This window comes from Dermacentor silvarum, chromosome 8 (assembly GCF_013339745.2).
Source record: "Dermacentor silvarum isolate Dsil-2018 chromosome 8, BIME_Dsil_1.4, whole genome shotgun sequence".
Classification (NCBI taxonomy): Eukaryota; Metazoa; Arthropoda; class Arachnida; order Ixodida; family Ixodidae; genus Dermacentor; species Dermacentor silvarum.
Window position 1 is genome coordinate 49690380 of NC_051161.1, and position 24879 is coordinate 49715258.

A 24879-nucleotide genomic window follows, 5' to 3' on the forward strand; every position below is an offset into this window, starting at 1 on the left:
ATAATAATAATAATAATAATAATAATAATAATAATAATAATAATAATAATAATAATAATAATAATAATAATAATAATAATAATAATAATAATAATAATAAATAAAGAAGAAAGCACGTATGAAAATTTAGAAATGAAACTATAAATCCAGTGGCATAATGACGTTCCGGTACCGTGACGGCGTCAGTTATAAATCGCCTAACTTTTTCGGGTGATATAAGAGGCTACAGGTGACCATGAAGTTGCGCTGCAATCCATAACGCTCGACTTGCCGCGAACCACTTGAGGCAGCGAGATAAATTATATATATAGTGGTAACCTGCGGACGGGGTCGTCAAATCGGAGATTAATCGCTCCGCGACTACGGCTTGACTTTCTACATTATTGATCGTCAGATAGCTAACCTTGGACTTGGGTGTTATACCCGTTGCCAGGCGCGTAAAATAGGCAGGCGAGTTGCGCGGTTTCGTGCGGAACATACACGCGAAGTTAAGCCCGCAACGTCTATGTCACTTTTTCGAACGCCTTACATCACAGCAGTGGAAAAACAGTTCGGGTGATAATTTCTTGCCGTCGCTATGCCCTCTACCACACTTCTTGATGTTTCGGTCGAGTTGGAAGCGGCGTTTCCCGTGCACGTCTTTGACTTGGTATACATGCATATAGTTTGAGATATATAGCTGCATATATAACCGGCGTTATTTTTCATTCTCCACGTCGTGCCGCGCTTCGCTCCGATGTAGGCTTCTCTGCATGACAGCACGTATACGCCAATGGTCATTGAAAGGTCAGTGTCAGTGCCGTATAAAATATCTCAATATTGAAAAACGGTCACGAAGGCGGGTACGCCGGCGAAATTATTGATTTTCTACTTTAAGGATTCAACATTTTTTTATTGTACAGCGTGCACGTGTCTACAAGCTGTTATTATTATTATTATTATTATTATTATTATTATTATTATTATTATTATTATTATTATTATTATTATTATTATTATTATTATTATTATTATTCGCTACAACGCCTGTCCTGTTCGAGTTCGGTATGTATCACGTAATCAATTTTTTTATTTATTTAGTGAGAGCGCCTGTTTCTTTGTACTTAGACAGAATCATACAAGCGCATCCACGCATATAACGAGCATAGGGGAGCGCAAGATTTACAAAAACACCGATGTGTGCGATAAATCTCAATAGCTCTAGACATCGCCCAGCCGGGTGGATACTCCAACGCGTCGGCAAAAAGGTTTGACAGCTCCACAGAAGCGCTGCCGCAAACATTCCACGAGCGCGCGCGCGGGTGGTATAGGACACTCAGGTGCTTGCGCGCGACCCGTGTTATGCTCTCTCTATCTCAAACACCGCACACACAAACACACACAATCAAACACACAAACGAACAAACAAAAACACCCATAACAAACACCCACACACAAACACACGTGTGTCCGCCTCATGTATCACACACTGCAGCTACACGCACAAACCAAGAGCGGTCACGAGGACCTATACTCGTATAAGCTCTCTCCCGCAGGCGTGCCCAGGGGCGGATCTAGGTTTTTTCTGAGGGGGGGGTCAGCTTCTGTCGATGATGATGATGATAGTAGCCTTTCTTAGTTACCGAAATTCACCGTTTCTGCTCACGATCAACTCGTGTTTTATACGGCTAGAGCAACACCTGTGGTGGGCCCACTGACTGAGCCCACTGTGGTGGCTCAGTCAGCTCAGGCGTTGCGCTGCTGAGCACGAGATCGCGGGATCGAATCCCGGCCGCGGCGGCCGCATTTCGATGGAGGCGAAATGCAAAAACGCCTGTATGCTTGCGTTATACTGCACGTTTAAAGAACCCCAGGTGGTCAAAATTAATCCGGAGCCTTCCACTACGGCGTGCCTCATAATCAGAACTGGTTTTGGCACGTAAAACCCCAGAAAGAGGAAGACCTGTAGCGAAGCCAGATATCGAATTCTCCGAGCTTAGAGGAAATGGACGTTAGCGAATACAGCCATGTTCTTGGCGGCTGTTCCTGATAATACAGGATGTTCAACACTAAGCTCTATGCTCTTCTTAAAATTAGGCAGTGGCAGGCACGCGAAGACCACCTGTGCAAATAAGTTATGTAGCCAGGGGGGCACAAAGTGAGATGATAATAATCGCTGGGAGCAGCCCAATTAACTAAAATTGATCAATTATTTTTTGTCGAATGCAGTAAGTGGGTATGTTTGTATTGAAAACTTAGAGGCAGTCGTGTTTCTTACTGCAGTGAATAAAAAGTTAATTATTCAATTTTAGTCAATTCAGCTGCTGACAGCGATAATTATCATGTCACTTTGTGAACTATCATGTCACTTTGTGTCCCCCTGGCCACATAATATATCAGCGCAGGTGGTCTTCACGTGCCTCCCAGTGCCTAATTTTAAGAAAACCATAAAGCTTAGTTTTGAACACCCCGTATATCTAGCCTGTATTGTTTCTTAAAATAAAATTGGGATGATCTGTTGCAGGCTCATTATAAATGCGTAAGCACTGGTCCGTCTTTGGAGTTCTGTTGGGACACCTTGTTTTCCTTAAGGAGATTCTTTGTGTTCGGCTCAGACACCTTCGTTTGCTTTGGAGCTCCAACGCGGCAACCACTACGCTGGTTGTTTACGATATGCGAATCACCGCGTATGAAGACTCACGACGCCACCTACAAGAAGAACGATGTGGTGTAGTCGCCGAGAGCGCGAGCCGGCGTCTTCATGTTTTGTTTCCCACGCGACGCCATCCTATTACACAAGGCGCGCATCTGCTCCTGTTTCTCTAACCACGCGACGCCATCCTTGGCCGCTGACGTCATGCTCCCCCACTTCGCAGCCGCTGCTCGAGACTTCGCCCCGCTCCGCGAGAATGGCCACTCAGATAAACGGATCCGGCGGCTTTGTGTCTCCTATGCTTAATGTACGACAATAAAACTGCGAAGTTACAAAGAAGAACTTGTAGCATACTAACGGTACTGTGCTCGTACTGAATATTGTCAACGTGTAACTATGATCACAATGAGTGCTACAATTTTAAAAAAGTTGCCCATGTGTAGTTCTTTGTATAGATGTCAGTTGTTGTTATTTATACAGGGGTTTGTCCGAAAAGTAATGTCAGTGAGTCGATTAAAAAGAAATTATTAATCAGATCGGTAAAACACAAAAAATGTTTCAAAATAGGCTCCTCCGGCGTCGTTACATTGCTTCTAGCGAGATTTACAACCATTGAAAGCGTCACGGTAGGCCTCCTTAGGAATGTCCTTTAGAGCCTTGGTGCAAGCCTCTTAGACTTTGCCAACTGTCGCGAAATGATGTCCTTTCATGGGAATTTTCAAGCGCAGAAAGAAGAAGCCTGGGAGAGCCACGTCAGGACTGTAGGGCGGCTGGGGAACCATTGGCATCTTTCAATCGGCCAGGAAGCGAGTCACGAGGAAGGCGGTACAGGATGCATAGTGTGTTGTCATGGTGAAGTTTCCAATCGCCCCCGATATCAGGCCGGGTGCGATGAATCCTTCGTTTGAGTCGCTTGAGCACTTTCACGTAGAATTTGGCGTTCACGGTTGTGCCATGGGGTACACAAACTCATGATGGGCAAGGCCACTGATGTCAAAGAACACAATCAGCATGGTCTTGACCTTTGACTTGCTAATTCTGGCCTTCTTGGGGCGAGGGGACGCCGAGCTGTGCCGCTTGGCACTTTGACATTTTGTTTCGGGGTCGTATTCAAACACCCAAGTTTTGTTACCTGTGATGACATTGTCCAAAATGTGGTGGTCACTTTCGCACAAGTCCCAAACCTCCTGGCACGTTTCAACTCGACTCGATTGTTGGTCGTCCATTAATATTTTGCGCAAGATCTTCGCGCACACTTTTCGCATCTGAAAATTATTCATCAAAATCTCGTGAACGGTACTTTTTGGAATGTTTACTCTCTGTGCCACTAAACGGACACTCAAACGAGGATCTGAGTACAAAAGATCTCTCGCGCGCGTCACATTTTCGTCTGTGATGGTCGTTGATGGCGGTACAGCGTGGGCTTCATCGCTGATCTCTTCACAACCTTCTAAAAAGACCTTGTGCACCCAGTAAACTTGACGTTCTGACAAACAATTATCACCAAAAGCTGTCTTTATCATAGGAAAAGTTTCCACTGCAGACTTGCCGAGTTTCACACAAAACTCGATGGCAATCCTTTGTTCCAACGAGCGCTGCATTACGGCTTGCACGGTAAATGAAAATGAGTTGACGAAAAACCTTGTCCTTACTCTACAGATGGTCGCAGACGACTCCAGATGGTCTCAGATGGTCGAGCGACAGCGCGTGCGTAAGCTAACTTCCCCCTCCACCAATCCCAACTGGTCTTAGCGACGTATAGTCGCTTCACAATATAATCACTGACCCTACTTTTCGGACAAACCCTGTATATGAACGCCTCAGCAAGTGATCTCTTCCATTAAGCAGGTTGGTCGCGGAACCGATGACAGCCAATGAGGCAACCGATGACACCCCAAGGGGCAACAAAGTTGATCAGGCGCGAATGCGCTCGCGCGGACATCGGCATGCTTGGCAAAAGGGGCGTCCCCTTGTTCATTCGACGCCACCGACAGGACGAGTAAGGCACCGCCGGCGCCAGGAGGTCCAAGGTGTTCATCAGAAAAAATAACTAGGCAACTTCGCGACACCACACCCTCACGGAATACAACTAAGCTTGTGAGCGAGCTAGCTTTACTTCTATACATGGCTGATATCACTGTTCCTTGCGAAAAATACTTTTGAAGAATGCTGGTGGTCTTACTTTTTTGCGACAGGGCCATCCCCCTGTCAGCGAGGGGGAGATGCAGAAATCTGAGGGGGGGGGGGGGGGGTCAGGACATCCGGACATCCCCCCTGGATCCGCGCCTGGGCGTGCCCCGGCTGTCTGCGAGGTCCAACACCGCGCGATGGACTCGCGTCCACCGCAGCGGCGTTTATTTACGATTTGCCGCAGCGCCCTCTATAGATAAATCTCTCGCCGCGACGTGCGACGGGCCCGGGCCACAAGCGTGACCTCTCTCATAGCCGTGCCCTGCGTGAGATACACCTGTCGACCCCCCACACCCTGCCCTTTAAGAAACGAGAAAGAAATGAAACGAACAAAGAAAAGAGAAATAAACGAAGAGAAAGCAGCGGGCGAATCGGGGACGACGCATGCAGGAGGCGGGATAGGGGCGGCGAACCGAAAAATAAGTCAAACCCCAGGCGCGGATGTCGCGCATAAACGTCGCGTACGTGTGCGTACCGCCCACTGCGCGTATATACCGGTGTTCTCCCACCGTTCCTTTCTAACATTTTCTTTTCTTTTGCCTAAAAAATAAAATAAAAACGAGATAAAGAAAGAAAAATAAGAACAAGTGGAACAAGAGGAAGAAGAAGAAAACAAGACCTGCTGAACAGACATGCCCCAACGTTGCCGAGTTCCGAATAAACGCGACTCGTGCTTTTGCTCGCCTACACGCACACGCATCACACGCTGCGTGATCGGTGGACATCGTGCGTTGTCGTTCACGGTTAACTCAAAACTTGTATAGACTGTGTACTGCGTGAGCGCTTTTTTTTTTTTTTTTTTTAACATCGACAACGCGCAAGACTCGCTTGCCCGCACTTAGCTTGCGCCTCTGCTCTTTGCTCTCTGCCGTCTCTGCCGCCTTGCGCCTCTCCGGTCTTCGGCGGTAGCTGCCTGTCAGGAAGGCGTCGAGGTTAAAGACACGGTTGCGAATGTTTACCTCGCGCTTCCACATTCGCGGCGAGAAAACGGCATCGAGTCACGTAAAAGTTCCGCACGGTAGTAGAAGATCGAGATGACGCGACCAGGATTGGTACCAGCCGGTGTTTATAGCTGTACGCCACTTAAAGGTCACGTAAGGGTCTGCTTTTCCGGCCTTAAACTGCTGTGTATTCCCTCCTAAGCGGAAGCACAGAGCCTCCCTGTTAACCGCAGCAACAAAACGTATTCGAAAAGCAGCCGGCAGTGTGCAATGAGAAACCAATGCGAGGAGTGCAATAAAGAGCGGGGCTAGTATTCACAAAACAGCTCTTACGGTATATAATTGTTCGTAAGAGAGAGAGAGAGAATAATGTTTACTTAACGTGGCATCATAGCTGTGTATTAACACATATAGTATGTCCTTGTGTGATTATGTATTTACGTATTCATTTATTTTGTGTTATTCGAATGACACGATTTTTTATGTTTAATTGCGTGTTGCGACACCACGGACACATGGAGGTTGGACCCTCCCGCATGTAGCCGTGTGCGGCTTAGCCGTGTCTGGGGAAAGAGGGATTCTGGGGGTTGAGCCAATGCAGGTGTTCGGGCCTTTAAGGCCCCTCGGCGGAGGCAGCACATTTCCATTCGCAATTCATATTACAGTTGACAAATCATCACTATTATTGCACGGCACTCTTTGTTTGCGCCAATCGACACAATCAATCAATCAATCGTAAGCATCAACACTTCCGTCGTTCTGCCTAGAAGACAAGGCGACAATCATCTACTATGGATGTGCATGCAGGCGTATATGGCAAAGCGACTCTACAATGAAACTAACGACAAAACGACTGCCGTGGAAAGACCACCACCACCGAGAACGCTTTATACAGCCTACGGGGAAGTCCTGCACCGCTCAAACCCTTGACATTGAGGCGTAAGCGAAGGGCAGACACAAAGAGAGCAGGAAAAAGGTGAAGCGGCAAAAGGGGGGCGGGCGCATGATTGAAGGGCACCGCCTCGCAATTATTTATTTTTCTTCCCCAAGTGGGAAGAAGCAAAGAGAATGAGCGAGAGAATCTCATCACTCACGACACCCCTTTCCGCCAAGTTCCATCCAAAACGGTAATGAACGTCAACGCCACTCGGGACCGAGGACAAACTTCGCACGGCGACGTCGACGACGACATACGCTCGTAAAACTGCTGCCTTTGTTACCCGGCAGCAGGTCGTCACATCGCCGCTCAGGATTATGGCTTGTTGGCCCTCCTGACTCGCCCGCGCCGGCCCCTCAGCGTAAGACAATCGCTGCCTTCCGAAACGCGGCGCGCCAGTCTCACCTTCATCTGGTGCGTAATAAAACAACTCGGTGAATCGCACGGTGTGAATGCGTACGCTAAACGTCAGGCTAGCTTTCCTTAATTTTCTTTATTTTTCGATCCGGGACAGGAAATAAGACAATGAGGCTATGTTCTAGAAAGGGGGGGGGGGGGGGTAGTGCTTGCGTGCGTGTAAGAGAGAGAGAGAGAGATTGTGAAGAGAATGAGGTGCTATTTTTCGCAACCCTTTAGGGAGGAGTACGGCTCAGCGCCTAAGCGTGCGTCGCGCGATGTTGTTTATCTATATAATGTTTCTTTAGCAAACGCCCGCAAGGGCGAACTGCGATGAACATCTTAATTGTGCTTTAACATGCCGTCATCTTCCATGCTCGCGCGGATCGGGTTCGAGGGCAAACGTTAAGGGCTGCTCATTTTGCGACGCGACTTCTCGAAACGCACGGCGCAGTCTCTCGCCTGACACCGGGTGCGCTCTCACCTCGAAGCAAAAAAAGGCCGTTGAACCTCTTCGCGGGCACCGCGGAAGGAAGCGGCGGAGATTACGCGTTTCGCGAGGTGGGCGCACGGCGCGCGCGCAACGACCTTGCGAACTCGAAAGGCGCGCGCGCGCGCGTGCGCTCGCGCAATTGACGGTTACCGCTTTGCGCGACGTCACGCAGATGCCTGCGTGTGCTGCGCTGCAAGCGGAAGACGATTGCGTAGACAGTCGGCAAGGTTGTATATACGTAAGTGGTACATATATAGAGCACTTTAGTTTCGCTCCACGGACGCACTGCCGTCTTGCGTTGTTCGAGCGAACGTTCTTTTTCATTGTTGTGCGTCGTTTTCACTGGCGCCGCCGAAACCACAGGTCAATGGCGGAAACGTCAGGAGGGGGAGGGGGTGAGGAGGGTTGTCCATCTCTAACTATAACACAGTCCGGAGCTTTGACTGATCATACGCTTGCCACCCTTTCCGAAAACTGCGGCAAAGGCAGAATGAGAGCTCGCAGATGCGAGTGCTTAATACACCACTCGCCGCTTATTAACGCTATCATCATCATCATCATCATCATCATCATCATCCTATATTTATGTCCACTGCAGGACGAAAGCCTCTCCCTGCGATCTCAAGTTACCCCTGTTTTGCGCTAGCTGATTCCAACTTGCGCCTGCAAATTTCATACCTGCATCGCCCCACCTAGTTGTCTGCCGTCCTCGACTGCGCTTCCCTTCTCTTGGTATCCATTCTGTAACTCTAATGGTCCACCGGTTATCCATCCTACACATTTGAAGCTCTGATATCGCGAAAAAGTTACTGCTACATGCATTCAAATGTATCTCATTTCAACATTACACGTTATGTACGGGCTGCGCGCAATAACTATACACAACAGGAATTCAACAACACGCACACAATAATTAATCTGTTCCGGGGATGCTCAATAACAATTTCGGTGGACAGTTGTCGCATTGGTTCAACCACTACTCAAGTTTCATTAGAACGCAATTGAGTCAACGAAAGTTCAACCGCATGCGAATAGAATTTCAAGAGGTATTCTTGCAAGGCTTGACCAACACATATAGGAATAGCCACAAGCTATATTCTTTACCCCCTAACGGTTCGCCGCGCATAAGGAGGAATGTGGTCGAGTGTGTAGCCACCAGGACGCCAGTCAAAACAACTCTCAGACGTTGGAAGCTGTGACGATTCTCGAGCGAGATTACGTTCTCAAAACTCGCTACACGAACAGCTCTAAGCGTTTTCGAAGAAGAAGCTAGCTGCTTCTACTAATCTTTCCGTCTCAAACGGAGGCTTTTACGAGCGCGGCGCGGATAATAACTATGGGGAGGCATTATCGCGCGCTCAGCAGCGGGCACTCCCGACGTAAGTTAAAGGACGTTCGACGTAAGTTAAAGGACGACGCCGTGCACTAGTTGTACACGCGCGTACAGACAAGCACCCTCATTCTCCCGACCGGAAAAGGCAACCGCACGCAGAGTTCGCGCGCGCTTTCATGAAGACGGGGAAGCGATCGACGCCCGCGGAGAGATACAGATAACCGGGGAACGCGACAACAGTCGCCACTTTGGGGCGTTTCAAACGAGCAAAGTGCTGACACGCAAACCAAGCACGGAGTCTAGTCGTCTGTACGATAAAAGGCTGAAGGAGAAGACATATAATATCGAAATGCGGACAGATAGCGCGGTATGTTTAGGAGTCGCGCTCCGAGACGTTCCCTAAACACACTCCTTTTTTTTTAACGCTTTTTTTTTTTTTTTTTGATACGAGTGAGTTCGAAAGCTGTATACTATATATGTCGATGATTTTCCAAGCGCGTCACCTCATGCGTCTCTTTTAACGCTATCGTGCGCCGCTTCGGTCTTTTTAAACGCAGAAAAGAAAACGGTCATTTCTGGTTTTCGTGGGACAACGCTACACCTCCCACGAGGCGGCCGCCTTGGAGGCAGTTGTGCAGCTTTACAGCAACAGCCGTCATACGAGCTTATATCGTCCCTCCCCATAGCTAATCTTTGGAGCGGTTATCCATAAACGGTTCTGAGATGTGGTAGTGCAGTCACGGGTAACAAACAGAAATCTAATTTACAAAGACCGGGGGGCGAGGCGGTTGTTGAACTTCCCCCCGCTTCCTTCTTTTCTATGAGTGCTTTTTGTTCTTGTAGTACATTTTTGGACAATATGTTTAACATGCAGTATCTTGTCTTTGTAAATTACATTTCTGTTTGTTACCCGTGACTGCACTACCAGATCTCAGACAGACAATGCACAGACAGAAAACGGCGGCAGGAACAGATAACAATGACAGAGGGAGAGAAAGAGAAAGGTAACCAAGAGAAGCAGTAAGATAACAGAGATGGGCATCAACGCGTACCCATTTTTCAGCGATTTGCACGCAGCGGGGCCGCTCAGGCAGCCTGCCGGACCAGATTGCTCAGTGTGCGATAAAAGAAGAAGAAGAACGTAAACTTTATTATCAAATCGATAAGATAAAAGGAACCACCTATTATATCCGACGCGAACCGTGGAATTTGACCCTCGAAAATTGAGAGAGAGGGTGAGAGAAAGAAACAGTCTCGCCATGAACTGTCCGCGCATGCTGGCAGTCGAACAACGGCGTGACCTTGGAACAGAACAGGTTGGAACAAAGGGTAAAGGGTAACGATATAACGGAGCAGGAGCAGCAGAAGAACAACCGGTGCACGCAACTCGACGCGGTGAGCCCTCTGATCGACAACAGTTTCTATGGGGAAGCTTGGCGAGACACGAAAAAACAAAAACAGTGACAAGTAAGTCTTCGGGCAGCGCAGTTAGAGGAGGCATGCAGTCGGACCCTGCATGGTGCTACCAGCACCACTTATTTCCAAATCTCGCGCTCGGTAATTCTATCTCTGTTTCTTTATATTCAGTGTTTTCGTCTGTTTATTTTTTTCCTTTGTCTTTCTTGCTTCCGTCTGACAGTGCGAAGCGGCACTCAGAGACCGGTTTGACGAACTTCAGTGCATCGCCCACTGTCGTCCGCAACAAATCACGGAACACGTGTAGTTCTGAGAAGCAAACAAATAAAAAAAAATGCCCCAGATGGGGTGGGGTGGGGTGTGGTGGTGCACGGTTACGGTTTTTATGTACTGGTGCATGGGCGGACGCTGGTGCGATTAGCGGCAATTACGAGCAATCCGTGGCGGCATTTGCCGCCTCTGTACGCCCAACCACTCTCTGCACATGTAAGCGTTATACCACCGGGGCCGAATGTCCCAATGTACGAGTGTATATATAACTGCCAGTGCCCACGAAGGAATGCCAGAGAGCTCGATCGCAGAGTCTGCATCAAAAACAAAAGCTCGTACCGTATTCACTCGAAACTAAGCACGTGCTTTTCTAAGCCTATATGCTGAGACAAAATGTATAACACGGCGATACTCGCGAGAAGCACATAAGACCCTATAGAGCAGATAAAGACAAGCGCTGACTGTCAACGCGGTATTTTGTTTGTTTGTTTGTTTGTTTGTTTGTTTGTCTGTTTGGTGTTGTTGTTGTTGATGATGATAATGAGCTCAAAAAATGTCGCATACCGGCCGACTGAGCGACATTTGCCAGGAATCAAGCAGCACACGTAAAATGCATTAATCGATAAGATTTTAAAAACTCAACCCAGAAAAGCGAGAAGAAAAGACAATATGTGTGAGCAGCAAGACGTGGATGAAACAATTTGCGCGCGCGAACGCACCCACACGCGAGAAAGGTAGTAGAAAAAAAGAACAAGGTACCAGCAATGGAAATTTAACATATACAAAGTCAGACATTGAGCACATATGGTGCGCGGCCAGGGGGGCAAACCCATCATCGTTTTGCCCGCGACGGCCAAAATGGCGGAAATCACTTAGTTTCGAAGTAAACGAAACAATGCAAAACGCGAGAACAAATATTCTTGTCCTGTAAATAAGTTGAATATTGAGCAGTCCGACGAACTTTGAGACGCAGGAGAAAAAAAAAAGAAGACGCGTCGGTCATCTACGTCACTTACTATACTTTCCATCGTTATACACTCAATTATTACACCTCACTTCCTCCGTCACCTATATAACGCGTCTTTCGTGCCTGTAGGTTGGCGCTGCAACCGAAGTTGTGCGCACGTCAGGGGAGACGTACTGCGCGAGACGGTGTCGTACATACGGAAACCTACGATAACAAACGCGGTGGGGGAAAAAAAAGGAGACAAAATAAAGCAGCCAAAAGTGTATGAACGGCAGTTTTGTTTGCTACACGTTAGAAGTCCGTGGAGTTTGTAACACGGATAAAGCAACCATTTCGCCGAACACACGTAACACATATAGGTCGCACGACAAGCGTTCGTATACATATACTATATATATATATGCGGTCGATCGTGACATAACTCTGATCGTCCGATAACGCTACCAATTTCGCGATTAGAAATGGTTCTGCGCGCTTGCGTTGGGGCTCTCGCACTATACTTCGCCTACAACAATTTTGCAGCTGCACAGTGTGCGTACACATCGCTGCCCGCGGAGGGCTTGGCTATCGGAGTCTTCACTCTGATTAGTTCGCAATGTAGACCGGTTTCTTACAACTTATAGGCGTCTCGGCTACTGACGCTGGGCCGAAATCCCAAAACGTTTCGTTCGCAAGAACCGTTTGTCTTCGCTACTAATACGCTCAGCCCTACGACTGGCTGGTATACACATATGCCCTTACGAAGAGTTCTGACGTATAACAACGTTCTTGTGAATCTGCCTGTAGAACCATAGGTATGCAGTGTTATATTGACGGTCGTCCCATTTTCAGCGTTTTTCTATTCATGCATCGCAAAAAATATTTCACGCAACTATGTCATAAACTTCCTTCGCTTTCTGTTTGTCGTCGTGCAACCTATACGGGCCTGAGTTCGCCCTGTTACAGAGGTTCTTAGGTTTATAAAATGTTGCACGCATTTGCATGCGCCGAGCCTTTCTTACGAAACTCCTTAAACGCATAGCACGAATGCACTTACGTTATCTGAAACAAGGTGAAACGAAAACGCTAGAACCAGATAGCGCGAGGTAGAAGTTCCGGCATAGAAAACGTGGATATTTGCCAGTTGTTCCTGATGCACTCGATCGTATATTCTAAGGAGTCTAAGGAGACCGCAACTATAACTTTTTTTCCGCACTGCGAAATTCCGCTGCAATTGACCCCTAAAGCAAGGCTGGAGCAAGCAGCTGTGCAGGGGCACCAAACGTGCATTGAAACCAAATTGAAGAGGGAGAAACAAGAATCCCGCTACGGCTTCAAAATGTGAACATATAAAAAAATAACTAAGAGACAAATGAAGAAGAAAAGGACTGGCCACGTTTAAAATGGTCGTAAAAAACGCCGTAAAACAAGTGGATGGGCGTCGCACTAGCAGACTCTGCCGCCGTGCAGGAAGCAGGAAAGCGCGGACGGCGCCGAAACAAGGCGCAAACGGAGCTCGGCATTCGTTTTTACCGGCACCGGCCAACCGGCTGAAAAAGAGCGGCCCGTGGGTCAAGAAACGCATATTACATGTAGGCCATCATCTACGGGGTCAGGAAACGGAGATGGCGATGTTCTGGCTCGACCCCACCCCTTGGTGGAAAGAAGTCGGGAAAGAGAAAGCGATAAGACATAGGTCGGACAACGGCACAACGAACAGGGTTGGATGGTTTATTGAGGCACGCATGTGGTCACTGTAAGCGGTTTGACCCACAGTTACGGCGCTCCGGCTCTCTCTCTCTGTCTCTCTCTCTCTCTCTCTCTGTGTGTGTGTGTGTGAGAGAGAGAGAGAGAGAAAGCCTCGACTGGCGAGATGAAAAGCGAGATGGAAAAGAAGCGTCGGTATTGATCAATCACCCTGATGCTGTCATAAAGCATGGAAACGCGTTAGAAAGAGACAATGCTCTGAAGAGCCAATGATGACGCACTTAGAAAAAAAAGTGAGCTTTCAGCAAATTATTATATACTTTTTCACTTCCTGAATACGGAAACCATAGCTTAAACAGACCACAACTGACCGCAAGTCGCTTTAATTCATCAAAAAACGAGCAGCAGCGTCTGCGGGAGACGCCGCGGGTCGGTTAGCGGGCTCTGATGACGAAGAGGATCGTGACGTCATCGTGACCATCGCCGACGCGCGTGATTCGAATAGAGCGTTCATGGGATCCCTGTGTTGACGTCATCCTCGCACCCAGTCTTTCGCCGCTATCCTCGACGCGCGCAAGGGGGGCGGCGAAGCTTCGACGAAAATTTAAACGGCGATTGCGGCGCGGCTACGCACACAATCGAGAAAACAACTTAAAGGAGTTGCATTATACAGTGGCTGCAGCGTTTCCAAACCGCCGTGAGTCTTCCAATTCCAAAACCTCTTCAGCGTCCCAAAAGAAGCACAATGAAGGACGTCGACCGGCGATTCATCCGAAAAGCAAAGACGCGCACACGCTTAAATCGAGCACTCGCGCCGTCTCTTTCGCAGAGTGAAAAAGGCACGCACAGCCTTTCATCAGTACACAACCAACCTGCCTTCCAGCCTCGCTTCCGTTTCTCGAATGGACTGCGCGGCGGGCTGTGGCGAAACTATATCATCAGGGGCACGGCCGGCGCACTGAGGAAGCCACCGAGAGGCAGCAGCTCGGACCGGATTCCGAGAAGCTTCGTCCCCAACTAGCGTAGACAAAGCGGCGAGGCCGCGGCGCCCTGCCACGCCGGAGACATCGTAGGCGGTGTCGTGCCGAACGGTCGTTTAAGTCGGCCGCGCCCACCGGGACAAGGCGGACGGACGAGCCGACGTCGTCCTCCAACCTGGCAAGCGAGCGAGTCAGCCTTCCATTGTTTCCCACTGAGCTACCACGCTTTCCTTCCTCACTAATAAAGCGCAGTGTCGCGGAAGCTGCAGCTCGCTGCTGCGATACAAAGCTTCCATCGCCAGCCCTGGATCAGAGCAGAGGTGGCTCTATAGTCCTGGCCCATGCGGAACATGTCGTAGCACTGGTCTCGACGAAATATTTAAATTAGTTTTCCGATGAAGATACGATGCCCACAGGCAAACGGAGACCTGGCGTAATAAACAGTGGGTCCAACAAGGGACGGAAGTCGTAGTCGAAACGTTAGCTCAAGCCCGAGACATCCCTCCTTCGACCACTGTTGAATATCATAATCGGATTTGTACGATGCGTGTAGTGGTATGTCTTGCTTATGTTGTTTGCCCAGTGACGGAATTGTGCGTATCACTTCATTTCTCGTCGCTCTCGCCTGGGATCGATACCATGCTATTGGGCTTGTCGGCAGTAAAACGTGTCTCATTTTCAGTAAAGAGCGTGCACCAGCCAATTACGTGACCTGTTGTACGAGACGCGCGCGAACACGCTCGCGAATTCGGCACCACTAGTTCGCTGACGCCGCAGCGCTAGCGTCCACAACACTGCACGGTTTAACCGAGACGAAGAACAGCTGCGTGGGGCGCAAGAGCGTCTTCCGCTTGTTTTCACAGGCGATAAAATAAAACAAGAGAAGAAGAAGAAGAAGAGAAGAAACGCGCATTTAGCTCGCTAGCCCGCCGTGAAAGTGGCCGGTCAGCTCTGGGCAGAACCAACACAAACACGCACTCTCTCTCTCGCTCTTTCACGAACACAGAGAGAGAGAGAGATGTCAGCTCTTGTTTTGTTTCACTTCCCACACGAAGAGTCTAAGAAAGCGTCGTCATCAAGAATTATCAGGCAACAGCAACTTCACCACAAAGTAGCACAGAGTCAGCTGAAACAGCGCATAAATAAACAAGTATACAAGAACGCGAACACGCACCACTGGATAAACGCTTGCCCATGTTGGAACGTGTTTGAGTCTTTATCCTTGTTTGGTTGTTGTGCGGCTTCAGCTTGCACTGAAGATGAAACAACTGACCCTCGCCAAGATGCTACTGCAACTGGCTTTTAAATGAAAGAGCAACAACAAAACAAGGGGGGAAAAAAACATGTGGAAAGACGCAAGATGGCCGCAAGTTGGCCGGGAGCTGGCTAAGTCCGCCACTAGGGCGAGCGACATTCACGGTACGCTGAGCTCCTCTCATGCGCCTCCGGCGAGAAGAAACTAGCCTGCATAGCGTGGTTTCTTCGTTTTCTTTTTAAGTATTAGTATTTCGGGAAGGCGAGTCCTAAGAAAGAACGAACAAGCAGCTGTCGCGGCCGCGTTAAATGGAAGGAAAGCAAGACTTCCGGTCACTCAGGCTAACCGCAATGAATGTGCGTGTCGGCGAACCACCCGTGGCTTCGTGTATGTTCATGCATACATCGTGTATGCATCTATATGTATATACGTGTATGTATCTTCGTGTATGTGTCTATATAGTATAGATGTTCATGTTCGTTACGGGTCAAAACTGCCCGGAATGCAACTCCTACTGGCCTTGTCAAAATACATACAATCGCAGCGTAATTGGCCTCTTCTGCTTCGGCCTCGCGCGGAAAGCTCTGGAGAAGGAGGCAAACTCTCGACCTCGCCCTCCGGGGCTCTCTATAGCGCCAAGAATTCCAACGGAACAATGCGAGATAAACCGGGATTGAGAAACACCGGTGTTCCTATCTTGACTTCGTTTCTTTCCACAAACGCTATACATTGACGGTAGAAGGTTAAAGAATTAACATAGACAGGCTTTAGCTTCGCAAATGCAAACATTACTTCGGTAATGGCACATCCGCTCGCTCTAAAATTTCACGCCTTAGATGATAGACTCGAAAAAAAAAAAGCACTACATCAGCAGAGACTACAGGGGCGAAATTCACAAAGCATATCATTTCTAAGAGCTGTCTGTTATATGCCGGCCACATTCACTAATCATGTGTCCAACATCCCTGTTGGTTGGCACCCGCTCTTACGAACTGTCCGTTCTTACGCAGTAACTTTTTTCGAGTATACGGGCCCGGATATGGGAAGAAAATCTAATCTGTGGTTACCATATCTTTCTAACAGCGGATAACGCGACCGTTGTCAGGTTAAGGCCTTTTAGTGACGTGAACGTACCGATTACCTCGCGCAAAGAGAAGGAAAGATATATATATATATATATAGAGAGAGAGAGAGAGAGAGAGAGAGAGAGACAGAGAGAGACAGAGAGAGAGACAGAGAGAGAGAGAGAAATTGGGGGGACGATTTCAGCGGGGACGGTGTTGTTTACGATCCGAAACGTCCCCTGAGACGAGCGAAAATACCACCCAGACGCTATCTCGAAGGCAAATTAGAAGGCAGAGGTAGCAGAGACACACACACATACACAAGGAGGAAATTAGTGCCTCGGGTACCACGCGGTCACATAAGAAACAGCCTGCGCAAATGCTTCAGCTATAGCTGCGCGCAACGTTATACTCTGTAAATAACACGGGACGCCGAAAAGAAAATTCGCCTTATACAAAATGTAATCTCGATGATCCGGGGGCAATCAGCCTGGGGAAGAGGGAGGGATCCTCTCGCCTCCGTGACGCCGCCGACATTAAAGGACAATCTTACGAGAGAGAGAGAGAGTTTCTTACGAGCCGAGAGAGAGAGAGAGAGAGTTTCTTACGAGCCGCAGTAGGGCGAAAAATATTCGGCCGGCTGGAGGCCTGCCTCTCAGATTGGCGGGGTTCGAAGCACTGTGTTTTTACGAGGGCCTCGTGATTACGCCAGCGGGTCCCTGAACGCCTGCGACCCCACCCCCTCCCTCCCTTCACTGCTTTCCTCATGATGGCGAAAGCCAGCAACCTCTTGTGAGATCCGCCGAACGTAAAAGAGCGAATTAAAAGACGACGACCCAGCGAAGCCGTTCGTTATTTTCCAAAAGCACTCGGCTTTTATCGAAGACGTGAGTGGAAGGGAAGTTTGACGCGCGCAGAGCTGGCAAACAAAACTGATCAGACGAGAGAGACAGGAAGGCAAGTTGTTGCACGTAGAATGCAACTGCTGGGCTGGTCACGGTTTCGCGCGGGGTCTCCGACAAGTTCTATGCAACATCGGCGAAGCACAGTGCAGCTGATAAAAAGAAGCGGGTGCACCGCCCGTTGTGTTAGAATGTCTGGCATCGCATGAGAACAGTAAATTATATAGCGAGTTATTGCAGACCGGGTACCACGGCGCTCGGCGCCATGTTTTAAATATGCGTACGACTCTTGAAAGCAACAGATTAGCACACGCATAGTACCAAACGGCGTATCAAGATCGAACGCCTTATCCGCGATAAGTTATGATTCTTACCGGGGCTAGAAATGGCTGAGTGTGTGCGAACTCCGATACGAGAATGCCCTTCCCCTTCATTATGTAGCCAGTATACAGAGCAACAAAACGATACGTCGATTGAACGAGTGCTCAACTTTGCACGAAGTTGGCCCCATAGCTGCCGCAAAACAACTATATACATGCAGGCAGCAATCAATGTATGCAAAAGATAAGCTGACCGGGACTACATCAACTCCTTCAACTGGCACGCCCAGCCACCTCCGAGCCTTCATATATCCGGTTATCTCCACTGCCGGCGTTGACAGCATGATTAAAGACGTGGCGAGGCCACCGAAAAAAAAAAAAAGAAACGTAATAATATAACAACGTTGGCATCATGCTCCACTGCGACTATCTGGAGTGCCTACAGTACTGAATCCCACGGCAGACATTTCCAAGGAAAAGCGATCCCGGAAACCGCAACATATCGTCGCATCTCGCCGTCACTTGACGGGATTTCTCTTCAGTTCCTTTGCCGAGTGATATATCGCGTACTCGCCTAGCTAGCTCAAAAGCACCCAATAGTAGTATATAGTAGAAGTTGTTTATGGAAAAGCTGAAAAGGAAGAACGCCCAAGCCGCGGCAGAAACGATAAGGAATCGTGTTACTTTTTTTCAGCACACACCACTCGATTCCTCCGACAAGCCGACAACTTCGTATCAGTTTTACGGCACATACAAAGCACATACTATAGGCTTTGTATATGCTGCAACACTGCTACGAAGAATGCATCACCAACTAGCACGCCAGCGAACATTATTACCCGCCGCGGTGGCTTAGCGGCTATGGTGTTGTTGTGCCGCTAGGCACGAGGTCACCGGATCGAATCCCTGCCGCGGCGGCCGCATTTCGATGGGGGGCGAAATGCAAGAACGTCCGTGTCGCGTGCATAGGGGGCGGGGCACGTTAAAGACCCCCTCCTGGTGGTCAAAATTAATTCAGAGTCCCCCACTACGACGCGCCTCATAATCAAATCGTGGTTTTGGCAGCGTAAAACCCCAGAACTGATTTATCGATTGATTGAACATTATTGGAGTCGACGACCCTCTTTCACTTACTTTCCAACTCGCCGACAACCAACGAAGACCACCAACCCTAGACCTGACGCTAACGCAAGCGCGGCAGGATACGTGTTAGCTCAGACACGTGTACTTCCAGACCGCCTCAGGCGAAGAAATACAGCCCTCGGAGGGGACGAACCTCAGATCTGCTAATTAGACGTCGCGCGACTGCAGTGCACATAGTATACACCTATACGTACTGCACGGAATTAGCCACGCGACTACTGCGCCGGCATCGGCAACAGCACAGCAGAAGCCGGACAGCCAGCGTATGCGCAATAAGAGGGTCCCCCTCCCATTAATAGCGTGCATACACAGAGAATGCAAGAGCTAAGCGCGTGGCTGCCTTCCACTGGCACGCGTCATTATCGGCAATTCCGAATGGCGAAACAAGATTGGAGACGGCGACGCGACGCAAGGGAGTTAAGGGGAGAGTTGGACACGAAAAAATAAAAGAAGAAAGAAAAGGGAGGGCAATAATCCGGGCCATTTCGTGTACACGCGGCTTGGGTCTCCGCTCTCGAAGCAACGCAGCGCTCGGGCCATTTTGAATAGGAGTAATTGGCGGCGCAGCAGCAGCCGCCGCCGCCGGCGACGCTCTCTTCATTATTGGTGTTCGCTTTCGCTTACAAACCCCTGTCCTGTTTATTGCGCACCCCACAACCATCACCGTCACACTACTTCGCTTCTCCCTCGTCCTCCTGCGAACGTAATCCGACGGTTTTGACAGGGCGCCGCGCGGCGTTATACGTACCCCCCCCCCCTCCCTCTCTCTCTCCCTTCTTCTTGGTCTCCGCTCGTTTTCTCGGGGCCTTTCTCGAAACGCATTCCGTAGTCGATGCCCCCCCCCCTCCCCCCCTTTCCCCCCAGCTAGCCCTAAAACCGGTCGAATTAACTTTCACCTTCCATAAGTTTCTTGCGCAACACCACTTTTGCTTGGCTCACTCCTCCTATGCATACGTATATCCAAAGCGTGTAAGGCCTGCAGATGTATACGAGTATATACAGGAGACTCACGAAGGCACACGACACTCTCGCGCTGCGGCGATGTGCTTGTTCACACTGATTTCTGCAGGTGAGAGGCCGACAGCGCAGGTGCGGCGCAAATACTACGCAGCAGCAGTGCTGTAGCACGGTCGTTTGGTAACTGGACGTCACCGCGCGCATTATACACAGGCACCGTGGTTTGCTAGCAAACAGTCGTGAGCTTCGTCTATGTGAACTCAACGCGAGAATGTCGAGTCAGAAGTCGAGCTGAATCGAGTCGAGAGGGTCGAGTTGACTCGACTCGAGATCGAGCTGACTCGGGTCGAGCTGATTCGACTCGAAAAGGTCGACTTGAGAGGGTCGAGTCAGCCGACCGAGACCAACCAAACAGAGTTTACATACATCTTGCCAAAAGGGTTGGACGAGTCAACTCACCCTTGCAGGCGGGTTCACCAAACTCAGCTCTCTCGCCCGACTCACTCGGGTTTACTCGACTTCACGCACACTCGATCTGAAGACCGGATATCGGCACGACAAGTCGACTCGACCCAACTTAATCGGGATCATGTAAATGTAACAGCAAATCGATAAGACGGCTACGTTTGTACGTCTGCTTTTATTCTTCGTTGTTCGTCGCTTCCCGAACAATTATAGAAATCTTCGTGGCGTGTATTATTCTTGCCTCGAAAGGTGCGAGGTCTTGCGTCTTAAGGAATAGTAAACGGGAAGAGAGCGGTGTGGATCAGAGAGTAAACGGGGATAGCCGATATTCTAGCTAATGGGCATTAAGAGAACAAAATGGAGCTGGGCAGGCCACGTAATGCGTAGGATGGATAACCGGTGGACCATTAGAGTTACAGAATAGATACCAAGAGAAGGGAAGCGCAGTCGAGGACGGCAGAAAACTAGGTGGGACAATGAAGTTATGAAATTCTCAGCTGCAAGTTGGAATCAGCTAGCGCAAGACAGTGGTAAATGAATATCGCAGCTTCGTCCTGCGGCTGATGATGATGATGATGATGATGATGATGATGATGATGATGATGATGATACGGGAAGGGCGAAAGAAAACTAGCGCGGTGGGAGGTTGAAGAAGACAACCGGAAGACATGGTGGCGAAACATCAGCAGCAAAAACGAGGATTCGGCAGTTCCTTAACACGAACAGAGGATCTTACATGGACACTAAATAATCACATTAACTTAAGCTGTAATTTAATTAATTACACTTCTGCAATAGCAAAACGGGCCGCAAATAGGAAACAGTACGCTATAGTGCAATAGATCGCCGTGACGTCAGTGATTCTGACAGCGCCAGCTCGGACCTATAGTTAATTGAATATCGGTAAATAACGACTGCACTGTATTTTATAGAGGAACCAAATTTAGAGTCAACCTAGTAATTTAGCATTAAATCTTCCTGCGCCAATACAGCGCCAATGTGAAATCATTTGAAATGCATAACATTAAAATAAGTTAAAAAGCAATACGTCGAAATATTCCTGAAACCCATCAGGTCACGTTGAAGGCACAGGCGATGCAGTTACCGAGCGAAATTCAAAAGAATACCAACGTTTGCCTTCCATCTTCATTAATATTCAACTTCTTATTTATTTATTTATTTATTTATTTATTTATTTATTTATTTATTTATTTATTTATTTATTTATTTATTTATTTATTTATTTATTTATTTATTTATTTATTTATTTATTTATTTATTTATTTATTTTTACTTAATTTTTGGGTCGCAGGAATAAGAAATGAGTTTTTTGAGAGCACTTTACCTATCTCAACTGATTACGTCTTGCTTTTAGTCTCAATTTCAGTGTCACCGTCAGTGTAACATTAAGCAGCGGGAAGACAAGAAAACTGGACTCAGAGGCCCGAGCCGCCAGCGCAATTAAAAGGGGACGCTCACTAAATATATCCACCTACACCTCCGTCCATCTGACAGCCTACAGAGCCCCGAGAGGTGTTTTCGATTCTGCGTACCTGTTCGGGCTTGAGTCCCGGCGGCACCCAGGTGTACTCCTCTAGCGCGCAGCCGCTGTCGTCATCCGAATGCGACTGACGCTGGACGGCCTCGGTGCTCCCGGGGTTCGGGTTGGGCCCCGCGGCCGGAGACGCCTGCTGGAGGTGATGGTGCGGTTGGGACTGCTGGTGCGGCGGGGGCGGCGACGTCGCGTACGCAGGCGACGACGCCTTCTGCAGCAGCCGGTCCACCTCGGCCTGGTTGGCGGCCATCGGGCCGTCCTGGTGGTCCTCCCGGGGACACTTGCAGTTGCGGCATACTTTCCTGCAGAGCACGCAGGAAGGAAGAGGGGAAGGGGGAGACGTGAGAAAGAAGCCGCCGATTGCAATGAAAGAACGTTTCGCGGGAGAAACACGACTTTGTTTATTTTCATATAGCTTTATTCGATTCGGCCAAGTTTCTCTGCACCTTCTGCACCTATTCAGAGCGCAGTGCACCTAGGCCTTCGATGCCCCGAGGTTCAGCTGTGCACCCTGCACCCCCGTGTGCTCGATTGCACGGAGTGCAAAGCAAGGCGCCGCCGCGGTGCAGTGCACCCCTTGAACTTTGCAGTGAGTGGGTGCAGCCTGACGCACCGTAACTGGCACCACCTGCACCTTTTCGTTTGTGGTGCCATACACATTTTCTGAATCGAACAAACCTTATCTACTTATTCGATACTGCGAACCGCAATGGGCCCAAGCAGGGAAAGGGGCAAACATAGATGTGAACAGCCACTGTCGCAAAATGTCAATGAAGTTGTAAATTAAGAACCGTTAAAATGTCAAAAGAAAAGTACAGTGTAACAGTATTCAGGAAAATATTACTGAGCGTAAGATAGGTGGTGTCATGACGGTCATGGCGGGCGTGACGTGTTATACTGGCTCCACAATTACTTCCGGTGCTGACAAACTGACGAGCACTTGTCTTGTCTACGTGTTCTTCTAACCTAGTCATTCTCGCGCCCATAGAAGGTGGTGTCCAAAACATGGCGTCAATGACGTGCTGACGACTCCCCAAATGCTTCCGGCGTATGCAGTTAACAAAATTATGACCTTCGAGCTCAGCTTCTGTTATTTAGAGAGATCCGTTGCTGGGGCGTGGATTTGGACACCACCTATTATATTCAATGACTACGAACTAACTATCCCAGCAAAGAACAAAACACGGCCTGACAGTGCCTCTGGAGGATGGTGTTAATGTGTGTGCGGGCATTTGCTTGTGTGTGCTTGTACGGCTATTTTGACGCTGTAAAGCGGCGATCATTGCGTTTGTAGAACGGGCAGCACAGTGCTTCTAGCTGTAACACTACGTGCCACGTAATTAGGGATTAGATCTCTCAGAAGGAGACGAGCTACTTCTCACATAGCCTCTGTTAAGGCCTCCAGGAATCGCCTTAGGACCGCGACCGGACGCGGCAGTAGACGATATAACAATTCGAGCTATGGCGACACCGACACGGCGGTGGTAATCTTAGACGGGTTATGTTCGTTACTTCGCTTTGGGGGCCCGGCCATATCAGTGCATGTATCCGTATAAGAGACACTTTAGAGTGCTTAACTACCCCGCCTTGCCAGTTCTGTGCGCTGCAGCAGCAATTACGTATCGCGTCAGGCAACCGGAAATTAGAACCTGGAAGAGGGCTCGTGATGACTATGATGATCATGCCTTCCAGCTCTGCTGTTGCGCCTTTTCGTCATCGTCACCATCATAGTCATCATTGTAGTCATTGTCATCAGCGTCAGGCAGTTGATGATCACTTCCTGTAGTAATCGTTCCTATACTGGCCGTAGCTACCCGTAGCTTCGACTATACTGCACGCAATTAGCGAGACGGAGTGCATATGCTACACAACACTACGCGCCACCTCATTACAGGAGGTTAGCCACGTAAGCAGGCGCGCCACGTCTCACCTATACAGGCACCTACGCGCTGCATTTCCAGAAGCGCCTCAGGACGAGCCTTGAAACGAGACATCGTACAGGGAGCGACGGTCTCGACCGTCGAGTGACCTCGGCGACGTGTAGCGGTGGTGGTTCGGGAAAAAAAAAAATAATCGAAGAAAGAAAGCTTAAAGGGACTCCTACATCGCGCCTTCTCACTCACTAGCGGATGCTCGCCTAATTCCTCGCTCCCACAGCAATATAGGCGCCGCGACTCCCACAGGCTGCTCAAGAAGTCGGCAAGAGAGCGCCGCTGGCCGAAGATAATTACCGAAGCCATCACTGTATAGTAAGGGCCTCGCGCTTTCGGACGTGTCCCGTCACAGTTCTGTTGCCACCCCCGTATAAATAATTCATGGCCGCACACAACGCTCTGCGTGGCCTGTTGAGTGCGCGTGCACACATGGGCAGGCATGATGGCAATGGAGACCGGACGCGCTTCTTCGTCTCGCGTAGATGCAATTCGAGATCGGCCGCGTCGATGGGACGGCGCTCCCGATTCCCGCCCGCCTCTCACTGCTGCCGCATAGGACCGCGATGCGCCTCTATATGGATACTAACGCTATCAAGCGAAGCTGTATATTAGGCTGCGCGAAAGGTGATTGGCTTCTCGCCGTGCGATACGAGCGCGCGACGGCTGCTTTGCTGCTGCTGAAACCAAATATGTAAACGTGACGAGAAAAAAAGAAACACAGAAACAAACGAAGATACAGGGGAGAGTTGTTTTATGAAATCAGGCCACAGCCCACAAGGCGTGCCGGATAAACAGGCACGCGGGCGAATTGAGCAGATTTATGAACGCCAAGGTCGTGGGCTTCGGATGTTCAACCTCGCGTGCACTACGCGAGTCCCCTCCAAGGTGCGGCTCGGTGGCATGCGTGCTATCCGTGTACGCTGCGCACATGATGGGAGAGCTATAGAGTCGCGGGTGGGGCGGCCCGGTAGGTATACTTATAGCATTCAAAAGTATGCTAAGTATCGACATCGAGGCACTCAACCATGCCTACAGTATAGTTC

At 49.2% G+C, this 24879-nt stretch overlaps 1 protein-coding gene across 1 annotated transcript in view; it reads right to left on the reverse strand.

The window, feature by feature from the left end:
• The window catches only part of LOC119461191 (protein prickle-like), a 70198-nt gene that overhangs the window by 18752 nt on the left and 26567 nt on the right, over positions 1-24879 (reverse strand). The window contains 1 exon segment of the mRNA XM_037722413.2: positions 21901-22204. Coding sequence (XP_037578341.1) covers positions 21901-22204 — 304 coding nt within the window.